This window comes from Aspergillus alliaceus (assembly GCF_009176365.1).
Source record: "Aspergillus alliaceus strain CBS 536.65 unplaced genomic scaffold BDW43scaffold_4, whole genome shotgun sequence".
NCBI classification, from domain to species: domain Eukaryota; kingdom Fungi; phylum Ascomycota; class Eurotiomycetes; order Eurotiales; family Aspergillaceae; genus Aspergillus; species Aspergillus alliaceus.
This window is the reverse complement of record NW_022474687.1, coordinates 266,405-292,179: the sequence shown is the minus strand read 5'-3', so window position 1 is coordinate 292,179 and position 25,775 is coordinate 266,405. Positions and strand designations below refer to the sequence as shown.

Genomic DNA, 25,775 nt, shown 5'->3' with positions numbered 1-25,775 from the left:
TGAGAGGATCTGCCATTCATATTCTCTCACCAACATCAGTCAGCGAGAACGAATTGTTCAACTCTATCCTATGTAGGCCCGTTATACTTATACTATATTTTGTTAATCAGGACAAGCTCCTCTGGCTCCTATACGAGGATTCACACACCCCTTTAGTGGCCAAGATGCGGTAGGGCCAGTTATGGATATGGTAGCTCATGATGCTCTCCTTTCAACCTGTCCTACTCTTTACAATGCGGATGACTAGCCAATGATGTTCTCAGAGCAAGCGGTGTGTAGACAGAACCAACATTTCGATGAAGGCACGATCGCAGTTCCCCCTCAAGGGAGAGTCTTACCAACTAACACACAAAAACAGTGCAACACATCTCTTGCATACCGATTCAGTGGCTGCCTGAAGCATAGTGAGGGACGCAAAGGGGCCAAATTGATTGTGATAGTGGTTGCGGTAGACACTGTCTTGAGATAGATCCTGCGTACCGATTCAGTGGCTGCCTGAAGCCTAATGGAGGACGTAAAGGGACCAAACTGGTTGTGACAGTGATGGCGGTGGACATTGTCATTGAGAAAGATTGAATGATGGCTCGCGATACTAACTTCTGGTCATACGACCTTAAGACGCACCAGAGGCTTTGAAGCACTGCTGGATAAGGATACAACGAAAGAGCTCTGTATGGTAACTGACCAACATGAACAGCTGCCGTGGCTACGACCTTTCTTACTCATGTTTCCTGGCTCTTCAACCTACAAATATCCCTCACAGGAGGCCAGAAATATGACAAAAGCAGAGAAAGGGTATTAAGAAGAACCAAGAGCCAACCATGTTTCTCACGACACTTTTACCAGAGTTCTTCCGTAACTTGTTGGCATGGGTTGGCATCCAAAAATAGACAGCTATCGAGGGACAATCGGATCTTACTACGGTAGATACCCAGACAAAGGCTATCTCGACGTTTGTAGCATCTGTCGGCTGCGATTTCCTTCAGGCCCCAACTGCTGAAGAGGAGAAAACAAAGAGGACAATCCGTCAACATGTTGCTCCTGAGAACCATTGCCCGTCCGAGGTGAAAGTTTTCATTGCCATTTACATCACAATCTTCACGTACATCGACGATGCCGACCCCGTGCAGAAATCGGTTTAGTTCAGGCCAACGTTACGTGAATTGCAAGCCAGGGCCATAATCGCACCATGTTCCGCCACCCTTGCTCGCGGGAATAGCGATTCGGGAAACACAAATAAGGGAGCTTGCTCTTCTCTAAGTAGGGGTTGATATCTATGAGTGGGCCTGAATAGTCTTCTACGATACGGTCCTGCTACAATTGATCTGATGTATGATTGGCTTGTCCATTTCTTCATCTCATCTCTTGACCTTGATTGAACGACGATTGTTATCCGTTTGCGATACGACCCGACACCTGATATGCGGGTGGTTTTGAGTAACTAATATATTTAGGGACAAGATATAGCTTCCAAGTATTAGGGAGGAATAGGGTAAGAGAGAAAGGAGAGAAGAAAGAGAGATAGACGAAGGCGCGTCTGAAGTTGAATGTGATGGGTGGAAATAGTGCATCCATAAGGCAGGCAGGCTGTGGACCGAGGCACTGGCACAGTACGAACGTGGGTCCGATTTCAGTGGTCCACTAAAGGGCTAAACTACGGAGCAACAATCACTCCGCCGGACTATAGGAGGCGATGGCGACATACTCTCGAGAACATTCAATAATAAATCATAGATGGATAAAGAGGTACCGACACCGTTCCTAGACTAATGTCAGCCCCCATCACCGCTTACTGCACATCTCCCGATGAACGGGACCACTTTGTGTCTAGTATACTGCAAGCATCATGTCTTCGACCATATACCGCTCGTCAGCGGCATCACTAAAGGCCTCCGCAACGTATGTGGCTCTCGAGCCTACTCCTAACCTTGGCACGGTACTGACCCCTCTTTGAATATGTAGACGCTCGAAGTGTCCGACCACCCAGGTCGAGTTCGGAGGTCAGAAGGCCGTTGTACCCAAAGGCGGCTACTACGATCGTTACCGCATGAACCCAAACCTGGACGAGGTAGCCCGCGATCCGGCCGTTGGACCTGATATTGACTTCTTCCGGAAGATCCCAAAGAAGCTGATGGATTCGAGGGTCGGTCAAATATACGCACCCAACTTCTATTATCGCACTAGGAGCGTCCAGCTCGTCTTCCTCGCACCCCTCGACCGCTTGCAGTCTAGGCTCCCGTCACCCTTGGAGCCCATCACGGCGTTGCCTGGTTACGGTTTGGTCGCGTTGACGTTTTACTCGTACCTTGTCTGCGACAACGACCCTTATAACGAGGTCTCGATTGCCGTCATCGTCCGGCAGCCGGGTAATAATAGTTACAGTACGACCCAATTGCTCAGTTCCATATGGAACAAAACTTTCTACGGATACGTGTTGGCTCTACCAGTCGATACCGAGATCGCTCGAGTACGAGGTGTATACGGGTACCAATTCCCTAAATGGCTCGCCAACATCAACCTGGAGATGGATGATCAAAACATCAAGGCCGACCTCACCGCGACAGATGGGACACCCGATCTGACGCTGGATGTACCCCTTCCGGCTCTGCAGACCATCCCGTCACAATCTTCGGTCGGGACCAACATCGCTATAAACAGGATTGACGGGAAATGGTCCCGGGTGGCAGTCCAGACGAACCCACTCCTGGCGGCACAATGTCTTCTTCCTGGGAACGTCAAGCTCTCTCGGAGTGAAGGTCCATTGAGTAAACTCCTCAACGAATTGGGCGCTTCGACCATCCTACGGATGGACGTCTTCAAGGATGCGCAGATGGTCCTGAATATGCCCACATCTTTGAAGGCGTTTGATTAATCTCAAGCCCTGAAGATCAGTATACAGTCCTGCTGCCAGTTAAACAACGAGGATGCTGATTGTACAGTATGGTTCCCCGCTAACAATACGACGCGGCCGGCTGAAATTGAGGTATTTGCAGCATGAGAGGCATTATATGACAACTATAATAAGGTGCCTTGGAGGAGATTTCATTGCGCAACGTAGAAACTATTGGGAACCCGCCGGGGAGTAGGGCATAATGATACGTATTACATGGGGTTCCCCAACGCTCTTCAAGTATTGAGACTTGTATTTTTGAGTAAATACATAGAGGAGTTAGCATTGATTGGTTCCCTCTATCATCCTCTTCTTTGCTTTCTATCTCTGGAGATACCTAATGCCGGCAAGGGCCCGTGCGATCCGGCTGCCGGATCGGCGTGAGTGGACATCCACCTTGCCTACTAACCAGGTGGTCGGTAACGACGTTCGTGACTTGCTGAGGGCGGCGACGACCTTCTTCACGGTCTCCGTAGCCGACCCGGGGTTCTTCCCTGTCAATAGGTTGCCGTCGAGTACAGTGTAAGAGGCAAACGGCAGCTTGGCCTTCTTGTAGTGGGCGCTGCGCTTCTTCATCTCTTTCTTGGCCCTTGTAGGGCACGAGCTTGTCTACACAGGCAGGCACTTCTTCCCGCCAGGAGAACCCGGCCATCTTGCATCTGGTGACCAGATAGGAGCCGACATAGCGCTTGGTATTGAGCAAGCCGTAGTAGTTTGCGGGTAGGGCCTAGTCAAGGTTGCGGAGTCCTCGTTTTCTTCGAAGACTGCCACTCTTGTTCCCATTCTTTGTTAACCCTGATGTTTCCGTTTCCCGTCATAAGAGATGTTGGAAAGGGTGTTTCTTTCCCAAGCCAACATTGACTGATTTCCACCAGTTAACTAACTTTATAATGAGTAAAATGTGAGAATTTCCTCTTTTCTTCTTCCTTTCTTTCTTTTTATCTCAGTGGCAAGTGGGAGGGTGGGGTGGGCCTTGCCAGCACGCGTTTTTCTTTTTTGAATCAATGAAGATATCGACCAAAATACAAGGCTAGACCACCAAAAATACCCAGAAACTAGAGATATGCTGGTACCTGATACGTCACTGTAACTGTTGGCAGAAGAAATCTCACGACTGCGCAGAATCACGCCTCGTAAATAACTTCATTCTAATACTGCGTAGTTCAGGAACACATAGATCTCATGAATATGACATTATAGATCGCCCGCAAAGGCAAGGTCAGAAATGCAAGAGTGCATCCCGTCGTCCGGCCGGAGACCCGGATTTCTCCTACTTGAATCCTGTCGACCTGAAATTCTACTGAAGTATCATGTATAGGGGCACCTCTAGTGCCCAGGCACATTTTGTAGTCCAGTCGCATATTTTGGTTACAAATCCAGTAATAGTACGCATACAAGCGTACTGAGTGGAAGCCCGAATAGGAAATGGAGCTGGGTCAAGGAAGCTAAGAGCAGTACCACTGTCCATGGTGTTTTCCATTGGTAGATACGTACCAAACTCACCATTTTGGAAGCGTAAGGATCCTCGAGTCGACATCACCTACCCCTTTCGGATCACGACAGATACCATGATCAGAAATACAACATAAGACCTTTTGAATATCTCCAACACAGTAGAAATATGGAGAGCAGGAGATATGCGTCACGCTACTTGAAATCTTCCTCTATACAACACGAAAAATTCTCGGACAGCTACTCCATAACAACTGGCTTACTCTTGGTATACGATGGTGTCTTTCTAGATACTCAGGACCAAAGGGTCTCCTATCTTTTGTACTCTGCTCATCAGTTGATGCTAGGCTGTAGTTCTAATTATGAGGTTGCAGTGGGCGGAGGTACTGGGGAAAGAAGGCCCACAGTTAACCCACACTCCACTTTGGGTCGTTGGAGATAGGGCCAGACAAGACTTAAGCGTACGCCCGAGAGTTCCCCGATTGCCTCGCCATTGCCCTTACGGTTACTATTCGACTGATAATAACAATGTTTATCCACCGAAACCCATACCCACAGGAGCACCACGTGCGGCATTTTTTTCTAAGAAAGATATGATAAGTGTGAGCTGGTCACATGGAAATATGAACACAAGCATTGCTGGGTAGCCCTAGATCAAAAGGTATATAAAAGGCCCATGCCCAACGCCTATCTACTCTAGAGAATAAGTAAGGACCTTCATAATATCTTGCAAACACCTATCTTATCATTTCCATTTCATCATGCGCGTTTCTACTCTAGCTGTAGCACTTTTTGCTAGTGTCGCGAGAGCTGCTCCGACGGAGACTCCGGAACTGCACGGTATCCTCCAGGCCTTCAATGCCTCCAAGGTTGTGCAGGATGCTGGTCCAGTGCTTGAGTCCCTCCTTGCCACGGGTAACTGCAGCATTCCTGGTTCGTTCCCTTTGCACTATGATTGTGAGCTTAACCGGAAGCTAACGCCGCCTGCCAAAAGCTTGCTTCCAACAACTTATTCCGGTTGTCAAGAACTGCAATGCTGCTATCGCCGGTGAGGGTTCGGACATTGCGTCTGACCTTCAGTGCGTGAGCACCGCCATCGCCGACCTAGTCCCCACCCAGGTATGCTCTACACCTCCTTATGTTCTGGGCCAATGCTGATTTATGTCTAGTCCAACAACTGTGCTATCTGTGTAGGCGATGCTATCTCTTTCGTTCTCTCCCAGCTGGAGAAGGGGTCTAAGTCCAATTGAGAGTCTAAACAAACGCTGGGAATCCGAGTCTTGTACGCAGTTAGCTATCTAATCTATAATACAAACCTCTTGCATATGAACGAATTTACGAGGGCGATGCCACCCAGCACTAAACAAACATCATAGACAAGAATGGCTCCTTAGAGCCTAAATACTATACAAAGCAACATAGTCATCTATACCCACTAGATAAGAGTCGATCCAACGCGCAATAGTAAGAGGATAGAGAGAACTCACTCACCAGGAGCAATATACATTGGCGATATTCGGTTTCTTGCCAAGCAGACACTGTAAATCTTCTTTCAATCACCAAAGAATTGGAACCTCGGCACCATATGGCTGTCTTCCCCCTACCATCATGGGAGGTGCCATAGAAACTGGGGCTCTATCCATCCCGATCGGGGAAAGAGTGAACAGGGTCAACGGGAGGAACTGCGCTAATTTCTGGCTAAATTCAGTCCCTGTTTAATTAGGAGCTTATTCAAGCCCGCAACGCAAACTGAATTTGGCTAGTTTGGAGAGTTAGAAACCCTGGTACCTAAGATTTTGTTAGGGCTGCACCGGAGAGATTATTGCCCCGACTGTCACACTTCTCCACTATTTTGTGGGCCTTCCGTGGAAGCCTGGTAGCCATGGCTGATCAGGAGATGAGATCTCACTACTTACAGCGGTTATTTGGTTGAACTGAGGGCTTTTGAATAAAATGCTAGGATTGATTAGTAGGGTCTAAACATGTTCTAGTTTAAGCCTTGTGATGATCAATAAGTTCGTCTATGGGATAAAATCTTCGGGGGAAGAGCAGAGAAGCACTGATTTTGGGCACCTTGTTCTATTGCTCTAATTTCGAATGTGTTACGATATGCCGTCTCTAGATGTCACGAATATAACTTGTCTATGCTAACACGTATGTTGGAGGCTAGCTTTTTGGACTGGAAAGATGAACCATTATATGGATACGTAATGATACAAAGCAAGGTCAATTGAATATGTAGATTAATATATAAGTCCCAAAGAACAAGAAAATGGTTGTTTACACAAAATCAGCCATTACAACCATCCTTGTCTTGTTATAGGTTGCTAGGGGAAAGTATCTCAACAGGAAAATTGTTTGTCGGAAGCTGAAGGTCTTGAAATAAACCCCCTTCATTATCAACATCCAACTGGAAGAGGAAGGACTCAGCTAGCGGATTTGTAATTTTGAGGGTATGGAGAACTGAACGGAAAAATTGGAAAGCAGAGTGAGCCTCCGTATCTTCAGGACGAAGCTTGAGATGCTGGATATATACGCGTGCTGCTACATAGACGCAGAATGTCACAAAAGGATTCATCTAAACCTGTCAGTTATTTGCCGAGCAATTCAACAGTACTAGAAAGTTCACCTTGCTCATTTGGACAGGGCCAGTCATCTTTATAATCCCCAAAATTTGGTGGGCGGCAGCAATACACCGTAGCTTGCTCTCAACAATGGGGTGCTCTGTTGTGTTGTTCGCCTCCGCTCTGAAGGCAGCAGCTTGATGAAGACATATAATAGAAGTATGGAGAGCAATGTTACTAAAAGTGATATTGGGATTGCCCATCCCACTGGAAAGACGCAGGTGATTTGGCATTGACAGAGCAAAATGCAGCAGAATCTCATCGTAAGACCTGTGCCGCTGCCAGAAGCCTCCAGTGCTGTAACTATCGTCGTCTTGCGATTGGGGGAGACGAAGATGGTTTGTGATCCGACCGAAGACGCACGACACAAAGGCGACGCTTGCAAAAGGGGACAGCGTTTCCAGTCCCTCACCCCTTAAAACATCGCTAAGAGGTGCTGTTGGCTCTGGCGTGCCTGTAATGAAGGCTTCCTCGCTAGCAGGAAGATTTGTCATGACCTGTCCTTTTTAATACGCCGCTCCGAGCTTTTGGGTACGAGACAGGGAGAGCTTACTTCTGTCTCGTTGATCCCAACAGGCCATCCTGTTCCAATGACGGCAATTTTATCAGTACAGAAGGTCATCCAGAATGCTCTCCGTCTCTCCTCCTTTTCAACCCAATTTGAGGCAGGTATGAAGCATTGTTTCACCTGAGGATTTGGTTTATCTACTTGATGCAGCCCTAGCATGATTGCGAGCCTAGATGCCTTTCCACAACTTAACCATGCTCTGGGAAAGAACATCATCTTGTACTCGTACACGGTGGTAAGGAGCCATGTCTGAACATGTGCTAAGGAGAGGATCCCTCCTCCATAGCCTTTCATCTCATCCGCCTCGGCGTACTTGCGGGCTCTTTCGTAAAAAATTGGATGTAGATTGTTATACTTTTCGCTGACGAGGGCTGCATGACACCAGATCATGTATCGAAGGCATATTGGGGGCCGAGCATGAGGAGCATAATCTAACACGGCTAGGTGCGTATGATGATGTATAATCGGCATGTAAATATGAACATCTTTGAAGTAGATTTGGTATCTGCAGATATTAGCATAGGATCACTTGGAGATACGGGGAGCTGCGAGACATGCAGTTCATCAATAGTATCTTGATCGGGAAGAGATTCCTCGAGTCCCAAACCAATGATATCTAGCCCAACGCTGGGTCTTGCAAATACCCCCTCAGTGGTTGATGATCGCGAGGAATCAGTTTCTGATATCCTGTCTGGATAAGAACCAGTACGGCTCGAATTAGGGTGAGCGACCCTATTCATCCGTTCATCTGGAAGGGTGGCGGAAGGGGTTTGATTTCCTGCAATACTAAGCTGTTGGGCATTAAGCAACGCCTCTACTTGTGCTTTTCAACAAGCAATGTTAGTATAAATAAGCTACTTAGATTGATTCGCCTGTTTTAAAAACGTGCCTAATCGAGAACCCAAGACCGCTGTATATCCTCGCTTTGGGCCACTTTTCTTCCGTGTCATATCATAGGCGCATTTCCGGTTAAATTTAGAACAAGTTCCACAAGTAGGCTTCGCCGTATCACATTTAGACTTCATCCGCCGACAGGCTGTACACGCATTCCCCTTATAGTAGGTGTGATAGGCTCTGTCTTGTCCACTTTGCGTTGTCATAGTCTCTGCAGGACATTCATCCATCGACTGCCACGGAGGATTCTCCGGACCAATGGATGGTTGGTAAGGATGGCTTGCCATGGGCGCTTGCGTGAGGGGTAGGGGATCCGAGGAGCGAAGATGGGCAGCCACAGTTGCCAAGGCGTACAAGCTTCTAAATTCTCCCGTGTAAAGTAAGAATGTGGAAGATAATGCTGTGGGAGGTTGAACCAGATAGCCCAGCGCCACACCCATAAATGGGTTTTACAATGTTCCATCCGAGCTAGTTGACTTCAAGAGTATGCTTACTAAAGTCCCCTACCCTAACTAACGTATCTCACACAAGCGAGTGACACAAGGCCATGCGCTGCCCCAACTCAGTTGCTTGCGGCAAATGCGCCAGGCCACACCGGACAGCGGAATGCGTCTCTGAGGTGTCAAAATGCGCTGTCTGTGGATGGAACCATCCGGTCACGCACCCGGACTGCATTGAGTGGAAGGGAGGATCAAACCACCTCCGGCCCTGCGGTAACCAACTTGTATGTCAATCTGTCTTGGGATTTTGGGATTTTGTGAGAGGTGAAAGTAGCTGGTAGGAATGATGTTAATATAGCTTGTTGGTCGATTTCTATTAGAATTGTGTGAAAGTTGACCTGGGCTGATACTGATGTGGTGTTGGTAATAGGAGATATGAACGTCAGCTCTGGCCAACACAGGCTATCATTGTTGGGAACGCGCATGCCGACATACTACCGCTCCGGAACCTAACACAGTTTATTGACTATACAGCACTATCCCATTTCAGAGGTGATCCAAGCCAAAAGAAGTGGAACAATTCTGCACCACGCATAATAAATACGACCAACAGTTGAAAGAGCTCCGCTATGACTCCTTATTTCAAGGCGCAATTACAGTGACCAGCGAACTCAGCAAGCAGTATATTTGGATTTATGCAATCTGCATTATCCAACAAGATCAGGAAGACTGGAAGAAGGAAGGTATAAGAATGGAAGAAGTGTTCGCCTCTGCATCCTGCACAATCGCCGCTTGTTCCGCAACCGATTGGAACTGCGGAACTCTATGGCTACCAGTGAGTCCCCTCCATGGGCCGCAATCGATTTACCAAGATCCACATCTCCTGTAGCGACCCCAAGGATGCTCACAACTTGCTGTATGAGACCCGCAGTAATCGCAGTCTCGTTCCTCTGGGGGTCTGGAAACGGGACAGAGCCATGCAGAGGGGCTGACGGCAGTAACGCTCTACCTGAGCATACAATACCGGAAGCCCGCCCTAACCGACTCGTCTACGTTCTCAAGGCAAGGGCAATAAAAGTCGATTGAAATGCAGCCTAGGTGGAGGGTCGGCTGCAAATCTTGTACGACAAATACGTCACAAACCGGTCGTGGTGGAGGGTCGTGGCCACTATCTGCAGGCAGCCACCACCCATCCGCGGCCTGTACTCGCCCATCTAAGTGCTTTTGGCATCCGGAAATAACTGGGCCAAGATATGCAAGTTCTGGTATTAACCTTTTATTGTTGGGTGACTTGCAGAAGACCGTTCACGTTGAACTAGCCACTGACGCACGAATGGACTGCCCCTATCTGTGTTGTGTTACTGGCCGCTCTTGCACAATTTCACGAAGTCCCATAACGCCCAGAATGCATATATGAAGCCCCCCCTACCTTTCATGTGGACGCATCTTTCCCTAGACGTACGTACCTTGCCATCCCCGTCATGACACCCCGATCGTCGGCCTCGGTTGTGATCACAGGCTGTAGTAGCGGGGACATTAGTCATGCCCTCGCGGCAAGGTTTTATCAAGAGGGATTGATAATTTTCGCCTCGAGCCGCACGATCTCTAAGGTAGAAGAGCTATTTACTATGCCTTATATCACGCTGGTGCAATTGGACGTAGCCAGTCTGTCTAGTGTTAAGGTGGCTGTTGCGGTGGTAGAGAAAGATATAGAAGGCCGATTTAACTATCTTATAAATAGTGCAGAGGCTTTTCTTTACTCACTGTTACTTGATATTCCTCTTAACGAAGCTAAATGTCTCTTTAACACTAATTTATGGGGTATCTTGGCCTACTCTAAGTATTTTCACCTCTTTTGGTCCGCGTCAATGAGAGTATTATCAACATCAGCTCTATAGGGGCTGTATGAACATTCCCTGGCTCGGGATCTACGCGGAGGCAACGTTGAATAAGCTGGGAGAGACACTACGACTAGAGTTACCACTCTTCCACGTGGGCGTGCTCACCGTTATCGCCGGGACCGTTAACACAAACATCTTCGATAACGCTTCTAGCGTAGCTCTGCCGGCTGGTTCGGTTTACCACCCCTCCCTCGATAGTATTGAGAGACAGAAGGAGTAGAAGTCAAATGAGGATCTGTTACGCTATGGATTCCTGCTAACCAGTTCGTTCGTAAGGTGGCCACTGATGTTCTTAATGGCAAGTGCGGCAAAACCTGGCGAGGATAGGAGATAAGGGGCCGGCACTCCAGCACAGTCGGGGAAATTGAGGTTGTCAGGGTTCCGAAACTCGTGGGGATATTCGGCGCCTATTACCCAGAAGGAAGGCCAAAATAGTCAGAACAGCGAGCCGCAGGGCAATGGTACACCACTCAAACTCACCATTGGTATTTATGTCGCTGCCGGTTCCGGTTAGGTCGTAGCTCTGAGCAGCTTGGAAGACGCTGGCTTTGATCAGACGAGCTGGAGGGATTTACGTCTGTCGACACCCGTGTAAGCTTTTGCTTGATTTAAGGATAGAAAAAGGAAGAACCAGGCTTCCCTCCATAGATACAGTCTGCGCTCTGACGCTTTAGAACAGTACTAGGGCCCTTAGTGAAGGATCGTTTGCAGCAGGCAGAGGAGTAGCATAGACAGTGAGACCACCAAGAACAACGGAGGCCAGGATAGCAGTTGAGAAGTACATGATTCGTAGGCTTGAATAGAAGGTTAGGAAAGCAGATTGTTAGCAGTCGGGTATATCAGCTCGTGCCCTAGATAACGGCAGTACATATAATTTTGGCTAGGAGCTTTTTAATAGATAGTCACGACCAAAATTGAGGTTTAGGATACGACGCTTAATGGGTGAATGATACAGAGACTGTCCACTTGAAGTCAAATTCAACCGAGGTATTGAGCGAGCGAAATGTATGCAGAGGGAGGCATAAATTCACCGCTCGTATACATCTTTAGTGCTGCTGCACCCGGGTACGCTTACACGTAGCTCTGAACAGGACGCAGTGGCACCGAGGTGCATATATCTACGTACCCATGACCCATGCCCACTACACTCCACGCGAGAGCTCTGCCCTGATATCATCTAAACTTTTCTTCTGCTTGCCATCCTCACCGAAGTTCGTCGGCTGCAACCAGAGCTCCAAGGATCGTTTGATCTGCTTTCCCTCCCATTCATCCTTCAACATGGAGAACCACGCAGTATCCCAGTTCCGGCCCTTCCAGATCTCGTGTTGCCGGAAGACGCCCTCGAACACAAATCCGAACCGTTCCGCTGCCCGGCGAGATCGCTGATTGAGCGCGTTCGCTCTCCACTCCACTCGGCGATAGCCCAGTGTATCAAATGCGTGGTGGAGAAGAAGAAAGACGGTCTCAGTCGCCGCCGTGGATCGCTGCATCGCCGGCGACCACAGCACATGTCCGATTTCCAGCCGGAGATGCTCTGGCTCGATACACATGAGCGCGACGTATCCCACAACCTTGGCCGCTAAGCTTTCGGCGCTTCCCGCATCATCTTCTGATCGCGCGACCACGGCGAAGAAGAGCGGGTCGGGTGACTCGGACTTGGCTACGACGGCGTGACGGAACGCAACCGGGTCGGGATATGGCCCGTCCAACATGTATGTCCAGAGAGCAGCATTCGGGTCTTCGGCCCCACCTACGTTGGCAAATAACGAGTCGGCATGGTCTGGGGCGAGGTGAACCAATGATACCGTGCGTCCTATGATTGTCGTTGAAGCCGTCGGACGGCGAGCCGGGGGTAGTGTGACGGGAGCACCCAGTTGCGGTGCCATATTGGGAGTGAATGAGCTTTACGTGGAAGGCCTTTGTTGAAAGATGAATGGCTTGAACTCCTGTGAAATGGTTTCCTTCTTCACTCAGGTGGTTTTGGGTGGAATCTGAGGGAGGACCGAAAGCTTTGACCGGCGGGTTTATGAAGGTGGGATACTGCTACCCCGCATGCTGTACCACTCATTCCCTAACTCGAGCTGCATAGGCACTGGAGGCGATTGACGTGTCAAACCCTGTCTCGTCCTTCACACAGAAGATATGCATAACTCGTGGTCACCTGATTGAAAGTACAAAGGACATACAGCTGCACCTTTGGGCCACTCAGTAAGAGGTAGTTCTTGACTCCTACCACCTCCATGGACTTTAAACATATCGACAAGGCTTGAAAAGCTAGCGCAACATCTTGTTCATTAATGACTCCAAGATCGGGGCAGACTATACGGGGCATAGGAGGGTAATATTGCATGGTGGGTGTGAAGAGGGAGGTACCCTCGTTGAGAGCGATGATTTTGTCAATACCTTACAACATTCCACTGAGATATGTTGCTGCCTATGTGGCAACGACAAGCTGCCCAGGTCACTTATCATTTGTATTATGTCTGTAGGGTTGTCTATAGTTTGAATCGACCACCTGTGGCATCTCAATAGTCAAGAAGGACCCTTTATGAGAGGTTACCGGATGTAATGCTGTCCTTGGGTCCTTCGGAGCCTTCAAGCAAAGTAGGAATGCACCTATAATGCCTCTAGAAGGCTGTCTACCATAAAAGAGCTAGTAGAAGTCTTAGGGATAGCAACAGGATGATCAGGGCTAGTTTAAGCATCATGTTAAATGGTTTTGGAGGTGAATGTCACGTCAACTGAAGGCTAGTTATAGATCCGAAAGTTGACTATGTACGAAGGGGATTTCGCCGTTGCAAATAGACTTTGATGAGACGATCTACGCCCAGGAAGATTAGGGAAAAGGCACCACTGCTCTCCTTGACCGTGTGGAGGAAAATTGGGCCCAGTAAGTTACAATATCGCAAGTCTCTTTCTCTTTGCTTCCTGCTGAATCACTTTCCTTACTCCGAAAGCATCCAGATTCTGTGCTTTTCTTTGGGAGGGTCCGCAAGAGGAGCTTACAGGCTTATCAGGTGTGATCCTGTATAATTTCCTAGTCTGGGTCCTTAATCTACAATGTCGAAAGAATGGAAGATATTTACCAGGTATTAAATACAAGAGCTTCTTGGATACTTTCTGGAAGGTATTCTGCCTGGTATATAAAGATAAAACTTCTAATAAGATTGGGAAGCAGGTAAATTAATAAATATATTAAGTATAGGTAGTCCTTTTCTTGCTATATAGCTTAAACTTAATATTTAGTGCTTTATCTTTATATAAATCTTGCTATCTTGCTAACCTAGCCTGATTAACTAGGTGATATAATAATTAGCCAAGAAACACAAGCTGTCTCTTAAGGGACGCGATAAACTTCCCGTGGATATTGAGAACTTGGTGAAGATTATAGAAACTACCATTAGCATAACTTTTCTATGTACGGTGCAAGGCTTTCGTGTACTATTTCAGTACTCCTGACAATTGTTACATAACTCCAGCTAACTTTGATGCATCGGACCTACTGTCTTTTCCGGGCGCCGTATTTGCCAGCCCTGAATAATAGAACCCTATTATTCGATCTGGATATATGCAATCACCGCTAGGTATAATCTCTATATCTAGCATTAGCGAAATCCTTCTGAAGACGAGCATCTTCTTCCGCCTTCTTTAGCATACAAAATCCACAGAGGCAGAAATCTAGCATTTGATCTCATTCCCTGATCCTTATGGCGACCTCCGTTTGTTTTTGTATTTTCCCGATTTATCTAAGTCCGAGGCATATAAAAGCCACAAACACGCGGTTGTGATGGGACCGCGAAATGATAGTCATTATGTTAGTAATTATGGCCCATGCTTCAACCCCTCAGAGGACTCTATTTCGCCTAGAATAGTTACTTTGCTTAGGGGATGTAGCTTTTCCATTCGATTGGCGGATATATCTAACAAGGGGCATGCGACCGGTGGCAGAGTAGCTCACTATCTTCCCCCTTCATCACACAGCTCGGCCGTAGGTTGTTGATAGAGGTTCCTTTAGAATAACCAAGCTAATTTGCTCGTTATACCTTGGTGACTTAGGAACACCTAGGATCAAGGGAAGCATGATAATCTCCGGGTTGTGTGCATTGGAATAATTGTGTGCGCATAAGCGGGTATACATACAAATAGAAAGTGACTATATACAACATCAAAAAAATTGACATCCAAAGTAGGGAATACAATCGACTTAAGTCAAACGGCAGGATTCTCATCACTTTCGTTCATGGCCACTAGTTGATACTCGCTTGAGCTGAACCTGTATCGTGTGAAGACCTTACAACAGCAACAACACCGATATAGACCAGCCAGCAGGCCGCCGCCACTGATAGCCATAGCAAGGCCCAGGATCCAATTGTGCAGGTCAAGGAGTTCTTCCAGATCCGCTCCGTGCTCTTTCTGAAGTATATCGGTAACGCCGAGCACATTTTCTCCTGAATCGAGTGCTGCGAGCCGGAATAAAGGGCCTAGATCCTTTGGAATCTCAATTTCTGTCTCGAATCCGGTCTTCTCATATTGGGCCACCACCCCAAATGAGGAATCGTTCAAATCGTCCGAGTTCCACACTTCTACTCTCCATGCTGTGACTTCAGTTGCACCGTTCCAGCTGGCATACACTTTCTCATCGTCAACCTCGGCGTCTGGCGTTGTTTGCGGGCGTCCAACCCAGTCACCCTTGAAGACCCGATATGACACGACCCGTCCGAAGGTGAAGAAGGCAGATGCACCGTAATGAACATTGCAGAGTAACCGCCCGTCCGCGGTAAATTCGCTGAAAGCAGCACTGTGGCCCCAGCCCACTACAACTCGACCGGCTTCGTCCAACATCTGCACATTGCCCTGCGACACAGACTTCATGCGTTGGGGATGGTAGTATGCCCCTAGCAATTTTGCCTGGCGAGACGATATGTCAAGTTGAATAGACATCCCGCGGCTTTCTGTCGCCGGATCCTTGTTCGAGTGGACCGCATTGTCGAACAGGGTCAAGGTGTTGTTCGCGTGCCAGCGCGCATCATGCTGCCAGGCGAAATTGGTTGCTTCACCATTAGAGAGATCGACAAAATCATTCATTTTGCCGCCTAGCGTCCACAGCAGAGATCCAGACTTTGGATCAATACAGCTGATGGAATGAGTATGTCTTGCGGAAATGATGAAATTCCCCTGGTCATCCTTATCGACGCTGTTGATGTGGAAGTAGTCAAATGCGGAGGCGCGGTCCTTGCCTGCCCCGACTAAGGGCTCGTAGGTACTGCTGACTGGGTAGTGTTTCGACGCGCGCCATTCGAAGAGCAATTCACCCGTCTCGACGTCAATCTCCTGGAAGACTCCGTCGAATATCCAGCCTAACTCCGGGCCTCCGACTGTTGTTAGATCTGCGGGAGTTGGGTCATAGATAGTTACGAGGGCTGTTCCTTGTTCGGTTAAGGTAAATTCGTGTAGGTCGCCGCCGTAATTTCCCACAGGGTTGATCACGTATCGCTGGGTGTAAGTGGAATCGAGCTTGAGATGGTCAGTCGCGTTCGTATCCTCCTATCCGAGATGTTACTTACCATGTACCACGACCCATAGCCACGACTTTCGATTTCGCGGCCTTCCCAATATGTTAAGAAATATTCGCCTTTGTACTTCTGCATTTTGAAGTCCTGTGTCGTCTCCCAATTATACTTCATCCAGACCAGGTTTCCTTGAGCATCGAGGATCATAGGTCCCTCCTGAGGTACTGAATCCCCCCGAGGCGCAAGGAAAGTGTATCCGGGATCACATCCTGAAGCCGATTCAGTGATTTCGACGAGGGGCGATTGATAGTTGAAGGAAACGTAGCCTCTTGAAGGACCGAAGCCATACAACCCTAGGTCATATTGGCTCAAGTCGGTGCGAAAGCGAAAGCGCAAGATCTGCGGTACCGCGAAGACATAGAAAAGGTAGAGGATACTGATGATCACTCCAACCGTAGCGACATGGACCAGCCTCAACCACGAGTGACGGGCCTTTGTAGGAGTCCAAGCCCAAGAGGACATTGGGACATGACGGACGGGGCGCAGAATGTCCAGGTTGATGGGAAAAGGAATGTTGGACAGCGAGTCGTGGGAAAGTATATTAACCCTTTCCAATGAACGTCCATGCTCCCGTTCACTTAGAAGTTAGGACTCAGGGGACAATGCATTCCCCACGCAAGACCCAGATGAAATGCCAAGATGTCCCATTCACGCGTCAAACAGCATGGTTTCATGTTCGATATCCATTGCAGCGGAGTCAAAGAAGAAGATGATGCAACGTAATTCGACCTCGTGGATGTTCTCCGGAGCTTGCCAAGAAAGCCCACAGTGGACCCGCCGATAGACGAGCTCTTGAGCGACGTCAGCCATGAGTGGTCTGTTAAAGATTTAGCCAGTTGGGGAATTGGTTCTCCACTGCGAGTGCGTACGGGGTTGACTCCCGGCAAATACTCGGTACGTGGCAGACAACTCGACAGGTTCCTGACAAGAGTGGTGTACTTTTCCCACTAGGTACCGAGGCAGGCAGCCTATTGAGACCATATACTGCACGTATCAGTGGCTGACTATTGCTTGTTGAAGGGATAAACTGGAACTCTGCTCGGAATCAGCGACACGTCGTCGATATTGTCACCACTCTATCAATGGAGTACATGTACGCCACAAGCCAGCCGTCCCGTCTTTCGCACTGGGGCTTTACCTATCCTACTTTATCTAGGCTCCACCATTTGAGTGAATGTGGAGAGTAGATTCAAAACTATCGTAAGGAAGGGAAAGGATGTACTCTGGTCTCCTATTCAGCTAGTAGCAAACGTTGTGAGTGAGTTGTCCTGATTTTCTTCGTCCACGCATTCTCGAAGTTCAGGAGCTCAATTGATCGGCGCAGCAACGCCCCCTTCTCCACTCTTATACCCGAATTGCCCTAATTATATACGGAAATATTCGCATTGCTCGGCAAACAGTACTGAATTGAGTTATCTAGCTTGGCAAAAGTAAGGATTCATATCCATGACAGTGGTAAACAGCTCGTACAGTTTCTCTCCTTGCGGGATAAAATTCAATCATTCGCTGTTGGTGTCACAGTGTCAATTTTTAACTAACTTGGTTCGTGCTCGGTCAGGATTTAACCGTTCTTTTAACGCAGGCCACTCATGCATCTCAGGCGGAGATAACTCAATTCCACTTTGAACCAATGATTGCTAGGAAAGCAAGAACACCATATGCATATGTGACGAGCCCATGTGGAAGCACAGATTGAAGCTGTGCTTTGTTGCCGAGTATTGGTAATAGGGTGTCCAGGCTACCTTGTGGTAGGAGCAGCTTTGATTTTTCCCAAGTTCATATCTCGTGCTTATATCGGATGATTATAAGGAACTTTGACGGGAAAATCGAATCGTCTTTACCCTACTTAAGTCCTATACTCGTTTCTCATATTCTTGAGGGGATAGCTTGTTTCCGGAGATGAGTACGGTGCCATTGATTGTTTAGCTCCTGTTGTATCTCTTACATCAACAGGTTTTCGCAAATGTTCGTATGTTGTTTTTAATATCTACTATCTTATGCCAATTTAGTGAGCTGAGCCATCCGATGAACACAATGATAAGGAATCATAACCAACTCACTCGCAATCTGCCTCCATTAATCGCAGCAAGTCCCCCTGAACATGCCCCCTTCCCATGAGAACCTCAACCAGCCTCACTGCGGGCCCATCCTAGATCCGCTCATCACTCAAAACAGCATCCAAATCTCTCCAGCTCCTTGCAACGAAATAATTTCCCACAGCATGGCCTTCCTCCCCCCAAAACGGCCATAATGCCCTCTCATGTCTTCAAGCAGCAATATCATTGCAATTCCTGTTTCCTCCCATGAATAGTCCCCTCAATAGTATAGCTATCATTATTAATGACGATGACAACAGATTTCAAGTTCTCCCTAATATTAGTGCTTATTTCCGGCACGGACATCTCGAGACTCCCATCGCCGATGAAGAGAATCGCGCGAGTACTGGGGCCATTGGTCCGCTAGCGTTAGGCTAATGTCGGGCCTAGTATCGCGAAGAGCATGTATCCAATTGATAGCCAGGTGGCGGGGCCGAATAGATGGGTGTTTGGAGGTAAGGTAAAGCTGCGGCCGTCGGGGGGCTGCTGTGCCTGTCTCTGTGAGGATGAGCTCCCCGGAGCGGAACAAGGGATTGACAGTGTGGTAGAATTAACTTTGGGTGATGGAGCCGTAGGTGTTATGGTGGATTGTTTTGATGGTTGGTTTAGATGGCCCAGTGGCTTTGGGGATGTGGTTGTGGTCGAGAGTTTGGAGCAGAGGGGGGAGAAAGTTGCTGGACAGGATGTCGTGGTAGATGTCGTTATTAATCTGAATTTAGGTGTGCGAGAAGGCGATTGTCGCGGTTGGATTGGGCAGAGTGGTGAAGCTTTGGCTGTTTGTGTCGCTGTAACGGGGAAGTAGGTTGAGGATTAAGTCTGCCGAGTCAAGCTATTATTTCCATTGAGAATCGCCTAGTGAACCGGTGTATATGCTACACACTCAGGAGTTGTTCGTTGACCAGGCTTTTGCCGAAGATTGTTGTCCAGGTGGGCCATTCTTTTGTCTTCACTAGGATATCAAAATGGCCCAAGATACTCATGGGTCGGCTTTCTCCATCCACTAGTACTAACGGTCGTTCAGCTGTATATATACTTTGTAGGATGCGGTCTGACACAACAAGTTACTGTCCAGTAGCCGGAGCAAAGGGCATGCATATCATTGAGGTCAAGTTTGATCTCTCCACAAGGACATCTACCATGTCATCTGGAACTTGTAAGAATACAGGTCGACTACGAATTAGCGCTTCTTGCAACACCCAGTCGAGCTGATCGGGTACCAGCCAGGGGTCTTTCAAATCCACCTGTGCCACCGTCCCATGGGAAGCCATGTTAGCAAATCGTCAGTACTCCCCGCCTGCAAGGGTATGGTACACTAGAGCCCGAGGCTCTTGGGGCTTCCGTCCAGATGTGCAAGCAATGTGAATGATAGGTGCCTTTTCAGTATAAGCACCCGCAATGCCGTTGATAGCGGATAATTCTCTGACACCGAACGTCGTGACGAGAGTAGAGAGGCCATCGACCCGTACATATCCATCCGCAGCATAGGCAGCATTCAGCTCATTGCAGTTGCCTCTCCAGGTAAGGCTAGATGGCTCAATATAGTCGAGTAATCGGAGATTGTAGTCGCCTGGCACACCGAAGATGTCTAGTTGATGCAAACGGAAGAAGATATAATCGGCTAATTTGTTAGACATATTTGTAGAGAAAAAAATATGCAAGAGCTGAATTGCAGATAGGACTTGGACGCTGCTATTGTAAGCATTGCTTGAGATCGATGGCTTTTATATCGGTCTAGGGTTAGCTAAATTGCTTGCTTATCTCTTCAGACAGAACCAAGATTAATTCGCTAAGACTCCGATCCGATTACGGCTCAGCAGATTTTCTTTCCCATGCCCACACATCACTCTTTGGCCGGCAAAAAGTGTAAACCTGGCCCTGGCAGGGCCCTTTGTGGAGCAGTGTGCTCAGACAATGAATCAGCCGCAGCCGCTCCTCTCTGATGAAGACTGGTACCGCATATGCACAACAGTTGCTAGAGAACTCGACGCGACCACTACAGTTCGACCGGACATCTGATCTGGCCAGTTTCTCAACCTAGCTCATGCATCGAAATGCATGATGGGAAACAATCGGCATCTTTTTTTTCGGCTGTCTGTCGGGCTAGTATCGATGTACCATTCTTCCCTTCACTATATTTATCCGAGAAAAAAGCGATAGGCCCTCGGGAAATTTGCCACAAAGCTTAGTGATTACGCCTTAGAAGTATCTCTTTCACTAGACTGCCTGAATTATTTGCAGCTTATATTTCAGTACGAGAACTTCAGTGCTCGTTCGAACGTAAGTGGCGATCAGAGTAAGTGAATCAGTCCCTAAAGTTACATGACCCAGAATTGGCGGAACAGGTTACAGCTCATGGAGAATGCTGGAAGGTCCAAATTGTATCTACCTTTGCATTGGGGTGCCATGAGTATATTAAAAAACAAACCGGAAATCCTCCCCCCTTCCTGGTAAAGCCACGCAAACTGGCGTCTGAACGACTTTACTCGGCGGACAAGAACATAGCCATCTTTCTCGGGCGACCAGCCGAATGAGCGAGCGTTTCTGTCAATTCTACCTTACTTCAACTTAGATAGATTTCGATAGCGAGGATCCTGGACATATAACAACCACGCTTAGAGTGTTTGAAGATACGAAGGCCAGCTATAAGGCTGAGACGTGTTAGACTGCACTGTGCGCGTCACTAAAAGAGGAATTATGGAAATGTTTTGCGATAATCGAAGAGAGACATTCGTCGAAAGAGCCAGGTATATTCACACGGAAGTGGTGAAACGAAGAGGGTTGACGGTAGCAACGTTATACAAGTAAAAGCTGAGGCTTACTAGGAGGCACTTCCACCCCATTTCCGGCTAGAGAGAAGTTTGAAGCAGTGTCCGCGAAACCCATTCGAGCGGGACTTCGTCGCTGCTGTGCGTCTCAATCATTTACATGTCTTGTTCCTCTTTCGTCTCCTCCCCCACCACTCCAGCTGAGCCCGACATGTCCATAGCAGAAGTAGCACAGCAAATGTTGTCTCTTCTTGTAGAAATCATCCTTCTTCAAGACCAACTTGTCAACTCTGGGACTGGACTGGTTTGGAAGGTAAGCATGGCCTAATGATTACATCGGATCTATACTGAACTTCAAGTAGGTTACATACTACGGCCGCCCAGCAGTAGGAATGGTGCTTCTAGCAATGCTGTGACACCAAAATATTCCCATCCGGCGCGAATATCTTGGACCCGAACAGTCCAGGACTTGACCGTGTTTGTGGCGGAAATTGCGGCCGGGACCTTTATCAAGCAGGGAGATCCCGCTTATCCGTTACCTTCCAAAATCTCACAAACAATTAGGAGGTTTCTTGACTCCGTGTAGATGAGAGTTAAACCGGCTTTCTTTGGCAGGATCCCTGGGACTTTGAGGTTTCATTTTGGGAAAATCTAGCGGATCGTCCATCTTTAGATCCTTTATCTGCTCTCTGGATTCTCATCAACTAATTCAATGGAAAATTAAGTGTGGCCTTAATTCTTAAGGCTCTTAAGGTATTCGACCGCTACGTTATATATTCGTTCCTGGGGAATCGATCGGGCTTTAGGGCATCACAACCAAAAAATGCGGAACAATCGGACTTAGGGTTAAGGTCCAATTATAGGACTATTCGATTTTTCTGCATAATTTATATACCCTTTTTCCTCATATTCTAATCGCATTAGGCAATATAATCTTCGATATGCTATCCTTTGTTACTAATCGTTAAAACTTGTGGTCTTCGTAATTGAGATAGAACCTTTCCGGGTCAAAGTGAGCTAACAAAACGAAGTTTATAACACTAGCATCTAGCACCACTGTTAACAAACCAAACTAGGAACTACTACGTATAATATAACACATGGTAGAGCTTGGAGGATTGAGATGAGATGCGTGTGAAGATTAATAATGTCCGTTAGTTAACAAACTAAGGGGTGGGGGCCATGGAATTACAAATTGGTCCATGGACTTAATTGAGGCTATTATTTTCTTAATTTCATAGCTAGACTAGTTGATGATGTGAACAGTATTCGGTCCTCGCACGACCGTTATGTACTACAATTGTATACGTGATATTTTATAGTGCATTTATGTTATATCAATATGTATACATCTGTAAGCAATTAAAGTGCATTATGAACCCAGTAGATCTAAAATGGCAAAAGAGTCCATCCAGATTTGGGAGAAGGAATGTCATCCCAGGCAATATAAACCAACATGTTGCTTCAGAGCCCCCCACATGGATGGATCCCTACTATCTTAGCCAACCAAACTCGTGTGTTGAGATGGTCAAGTCTGGCCCCCAAGCGCAAGGCAAGACGATTGTTTTCCTCCCACAACCTTCAACTACTGCCCTTCCTACCCCCTTAGGTCAGTACCGTACCATGAAGATGATCAGGGCTGCGCAAGACAAACGAAAACGAATATTCAGCCGAAAATCCAAAACAGGTTGCCGGACCTGTCGGTATGTGAAAATAGCAGTAGCACTCTTCGCTATGCAAGCCTGGCCAATTAACAATTACGGTAATCCATAGAACACGCCGTATCAAATGCGATGAGACCCCCGGAACGTGTCGGAACTGCTCATCCACCGGCCGGATCTGCGCATATGATGCTCAACGACTTCCCCGGACCAGACTCCTGGGCGGAAGGCCACCGCCTATCCCGCCGATGCTGCTAACTCGAACCCTCCCCGCCGGATTCTGGTGGGGGATGACATCCGACGAGCGTCGGTGCTACTCATTCTTCCAGCATCGGACATGTAAGGCAGTGATTGGGTACTTCGACTCCGACATGTGGGAGAGGCTTGTCCTGCAGGTCAGCCAGACGGAGCAGGCTGTCTACCACGCCGTGATTGCCTTCGGCGCAACCCATGCGGACTTCGAAGCTCGGGGAATGCCCCCGGCTTTAGATGATATGAGCGGGGCATGGCATCGATTTGCTATTGATCAAGGGGCAAGGTCATACGCGCATCTGAATGCGCGCTCTGCCTCGCATGATCCAAAGCTCCGGGAGGTCATCCTTGTGTGCTGTGTGCTTTTTGTGATCTCAGAGCTGGTGCGCGGCCAATTTGATCTTGCACTCACACATCTTAAGAATGGCTTACGAATCTTAAAGGACACTGTTGAGCAGTTCCACGCATTTGGCTGTACTGTAGACCGGTGTTTGCTTGGCGCATTTGCCCACCTAAACGAACAGGCTGTTTTCTTCGGTGCAGAGGCCCTGTATTCCCTCATGAAGCCTGAGCCAGCGCAACCGCCACCACCGCCAGGCGAGGGCGGGCTGGGGTTTCGGAGTCTTCCCGAGTCACGGACAGCGTTATTGACTTTGCTGAATGGGCTGGCGCAGGAATACAGCAGTAGTTCCGCGTTTTCACAGGCAAAAAACGGAACCAGTGACGCAGCCCTCACGCATTGGCAGTTCAATGCTAGTCTCAAGATAAGAAAGTTTTCGCAAATGTTCGAGCTGTTTCACAGGAGAGCCCATGAGCGTAATAATAGAGAGCAAAGAGGCATCGACCTATTCTATATGCATATACTGTCGCTCTCGGTGTCCTTCGAGAGAAAGATTTACGATCGCACAGGAGGACTTTTAGAATACGATACACCCATATTCGAAAGGCTAGTTTCGCTAGCGGAAGCCTTTATCGATAGCTTTCACGGTCCCGATCGTCCTGGTCTTCTCTTAGGTTTGGGAGTTATTGCCCCTTTATTCTACGTCGCCACCAGGTGCCGCCAGAATGATCTACGGTGGAGAGCTATTCGAGCGCTTCATTCTTGGCCACATCGGGAAGGGCCGTGGAGTTCCGACATGGCCGCAAGTATCGCAGTTGAAATCATAGCAGCCGAGAAGAATGTTTTGCAGACAACGCTGCCCGTCGCAGATCCAGGTGGGTTCGTCAAAGCAGGTCAATCGTCTCCAGATCTACAGCTCGACCACACTACGGCGATAGAGAATGCAGTGGAAGGAATTCCCCACCAGGGACCGTGTATGCCCGAACAGGTTCGTTTTGAGCAGTCGAATATCCAAAAGAATAGTCAATCATGGGACTTACGTAGTTGTCAGGACAGACCGTACTGGACTGGGTCTGTGGAGGCAAGACAGGGATCCTTAAGCTTTATGGATGCCGCTGTGCGTGGTCCAAGTATGCCGGTGCTTGCTGAACGCGAAGCTTGCAGCTACCTGCCCAATATCTTTCACACAGCCCCTTTCGCTTTTTTGCGTTTACACGCCGCAGCCCCGGTTAGACCATTCGCTACTCGACATCCACGTTTACATGAAGTGCGAGCCCAGATTGACGCCGCGGATCTTAGATGTTCCTACGTTGGTGAGGGTGAATGAAATCTGGCTTTGCTCAGTAGGAAGCGTTGCTAGAGCTAGTGGGACGCCTCCGGAGAGGGCGATCAGAGATTGCGTTCCCATCTTGGCCGGATTTTAGTGGCTAGTGATTGATTCCAAGAAGGTAAAAATTTCGCAGGCGACGCAGACCCAGATATATGATACTGCGACGTCAGATCGGCCCCATTTTTTGTACCCCTGCACTCGATTTGGCCCTCCCTTCAGCCTGGATATCTGTGGCGTGATGCCTTGCGTGCTTACAATATTACCCGACGGCAGGTGTCGATCATTATCCCAGGGCGCATCCTTGACCGACTTGAATTAATAGTTCAATTGAGGAAGCCCTACTGTATCTGAAACGTACTACTCCGGAAGTAGAAAATCATCTTTGGGTTGCTGGCATCAGAGTTGACCCACGTAGTTGATTTCCGATCTGCATGTCTTTGCATTGATAATTTTTGCGGTGTACTGACACGAGCTTTTTACACCTCTCGTCTTCACCTTTTTTGTTCCCTTTATAGCTATGACACATACATTGCTGTTAATCTTGGAGAAATTTTGTAAATATTTCCTGATCTGCTGTAGGGTTGTCAATCGAGTACTAATCCGAATATATATTTTTATATAGCCATGCACATATCTCACCAACAGTGCAGAACGCCTGACAGACAAATTTGAAGAACTCAAAGTTGTACAAAACTCCCAAGAGGTAATCGCTTACGTATTAAGATAGATACAAAATGCAACGATGCCTGTAATATGTCTCTTATGTCACTACACTTAAGTAAATAAAGAACATAAATCAGGCATCGGATCATATGCAAGGAGGCGAGATGAGATATCATGAGAAAGAACCTATAGCTCCAAGGAGTAAGATTTCGATTATTTCATACTCATCTTGCTGCTGAGAAGATAGCCGTGGTTTGAGGAGGTGCGCCTCTTGGTATTAGGGATTATGGTTGGATTTGGGTGGTGGGGAATATTGATGGTAGACGCCA

At 47.9% G+C, this 25,775-nt stretch overlaps 9 protein-coding genes across 9 annotated transcripts; 4 read left to right on the top strand and 5 right to left on the bottom strand.

The window, feature by feature from the left end:
* Positions 1–1,745: 1,745 nt before the first annotated feature.
* BDW43DRAFT_321148 (uncharacterized protein) lies at positions 1,746–2,872 on the top strand (the record flags this gene model as incomplete). The annotated part of the gene is made up of 2 exons (XM_032049273.1): positions 1,746–1,899; positions 1,963–2,872. The coding sequence occupies exons 1-2, from the start codon at positions 1,847–1,849 to the stop codon at positions 2,870–2,872; spliced, it is 963 nt and encodes a 320-aa protein (XP_031904799.1). The 5' UTR covers positions 1,746–1,846.
* A 355-nt stretch (positions 2,873–3,227) lies between these two features.
* Positions 3,228–3,542, bottom strand: BDW43DRAFT_306666 (uncharacterized protein; the record flags this gene model as incomplete). The annotated part of the gene is made up of 1 exon (XM_032046077.1): positions 3,228–3,542. The coding sequence occupies one exon, from the start codon at positions 3,540–3,542 to the stop codon at positions 3,228–3,230; it is 315 nt and encodes a 104-aa protein (XP_031904798.1).
* Positions 3,543–5,103: 1,561 nt separating this feature from the next.
* BDW43DRAFT_306665 (uncharacterized protein) lies at positions 5,104–5,592 on the top strand (the record flags this gene model as incomplete). Its single annotated transcript, XM_032046076.1, has 3 exons — positions 5,104–5,275; positions 5,337–5,461; positions 5,512–5,592. 3 exons carry the CDS (start codon positions 5,104–5,106, stop codon positions 5,590–5,592), a joined length of 378 nt encoding a protein of 125 aa, XP_031904797.1.
* Positions 5,593–6,585: 993 nt separating this feature from the next.
* On the bottom strand, positions 6,586–8,715 carry BDW43DRAFT_321145 (Zn(II)2Cys6 transcription factor; the record flags this gene model as incomplete). Its single annotated transcript, XM_032049272.1, has 5 exons — positions 6,586–6,920; positions 6,972–7,463; positions 7,520–8,019; positions 8,142–8,357; positions 8,424–8,715. 5 exons carry the CDS (start codon positions 8,713–8,715, stop codon positions 6,660–6,662), a joined length of 1,761 nt encoding a protein of 586 aa, XP_031904796.1. The 3' UTR covers positions 6,586–6,659.
* A 122-nt stretch (positions 8,716–8,837) lies between these two features.
* BDW43DRAFT_262716 (uncharacterized protein) lies at positions 8,838–9,261 on the top strand. The gene has a single exon (XM_032040451.1). The coding sequence runs from the start codon at positions 8,976–8,978 to the stop codon at positions 9,207–9,209; it is 234 nt and encodes a 77-aa protein (XP_031904795.1). The 5' UTR covers positions 8,838–8,975; the 3' UTR covers positions 9,210–9,261.
* Positions 9,262–11,767: 2,506 nt separating this feature from the next.
* Positions 11,768–12,483, bottom strand: BDW43DRAFT_262714 (GNAT family N-acetyltransferase; the record flags this gene model as incomplete). Its single annotated transcript, XM_032040450.1, has 1 exon — positions 11,768–12,483. A coding segment is annotated over one exon (572 nt), but the record flags the coding sequence as incomplete, so codon positions are not given.
* Positions 12,484–14,934: 2,451 nt separating this feature from the next.
* BDW43DRAFT_321138 (arylsulfotransferase family protein) lies at positions 14,935–17,124 on the bottom strand (the record flags this gene model as incomplete). Its single annotated transcript, XM_032049271.1, has 3 exons — positions 16,334–17,124; positions 15,089–16,283; positions 14,935–14,972 (listed from the first exon to the last, which is right to left on the bottom strand). Exons 1-3 carry the CDS (start codon positions 16,799–16,801, stop codon positions 14,935–14,937), a joined length of 1,701 nt encoding a protein of 566 aa, XP_031904793.1. The 5' UTR covers positions 16,802–17,124.
* A 2,026-nt stretch (positions 17,125–19,150) lies between these two features.
* BDW43DRAFT_296945 (thiamine diphosphate-binding protein) lies at positions 19,151–20,069 on the bottom strand (the record flags this gene model as incomplete). Its single annotated transcript, XM_032044297.1, has 4 exons — positions 19,151–19,264; positions 19,314–19,467; positions 19,501–19,676; positions 19,749–20,069. 4 exons carry the CDS (start codon positions 20,067–20,069, stop codon positions 19,151–19,153), a joined length of 765 nt encoding a protein of 254 aa, XP_031904792.1.
* A 2,742-nt stretch (positions 20,070–22,811) lies between these two features.
* BDW43DRAFT_321136 (Zn(II)2Cys6 transcription factor) lies at positions 22,812–24,780 on the top strand (the record flags this gene model as incomplete). The annotated part of the gene is made up of 3 exons (XM_032049270.1): positions 22,812–22,903; positions 22,974–24,332; positions 24,510–24,780. Exons 1-3 carry the CDS (start codon positions 22,824–22,826, stop codon positions 24,778–24,780), a joined length of 1,710 nt encoding a protein of 569 aa, XP_031904791.1. The 5' UTR covers positions 22,812–22,823.
* Between the last annotated feature and the right edge of the window lie 995 nt (positions 24,781–25,775).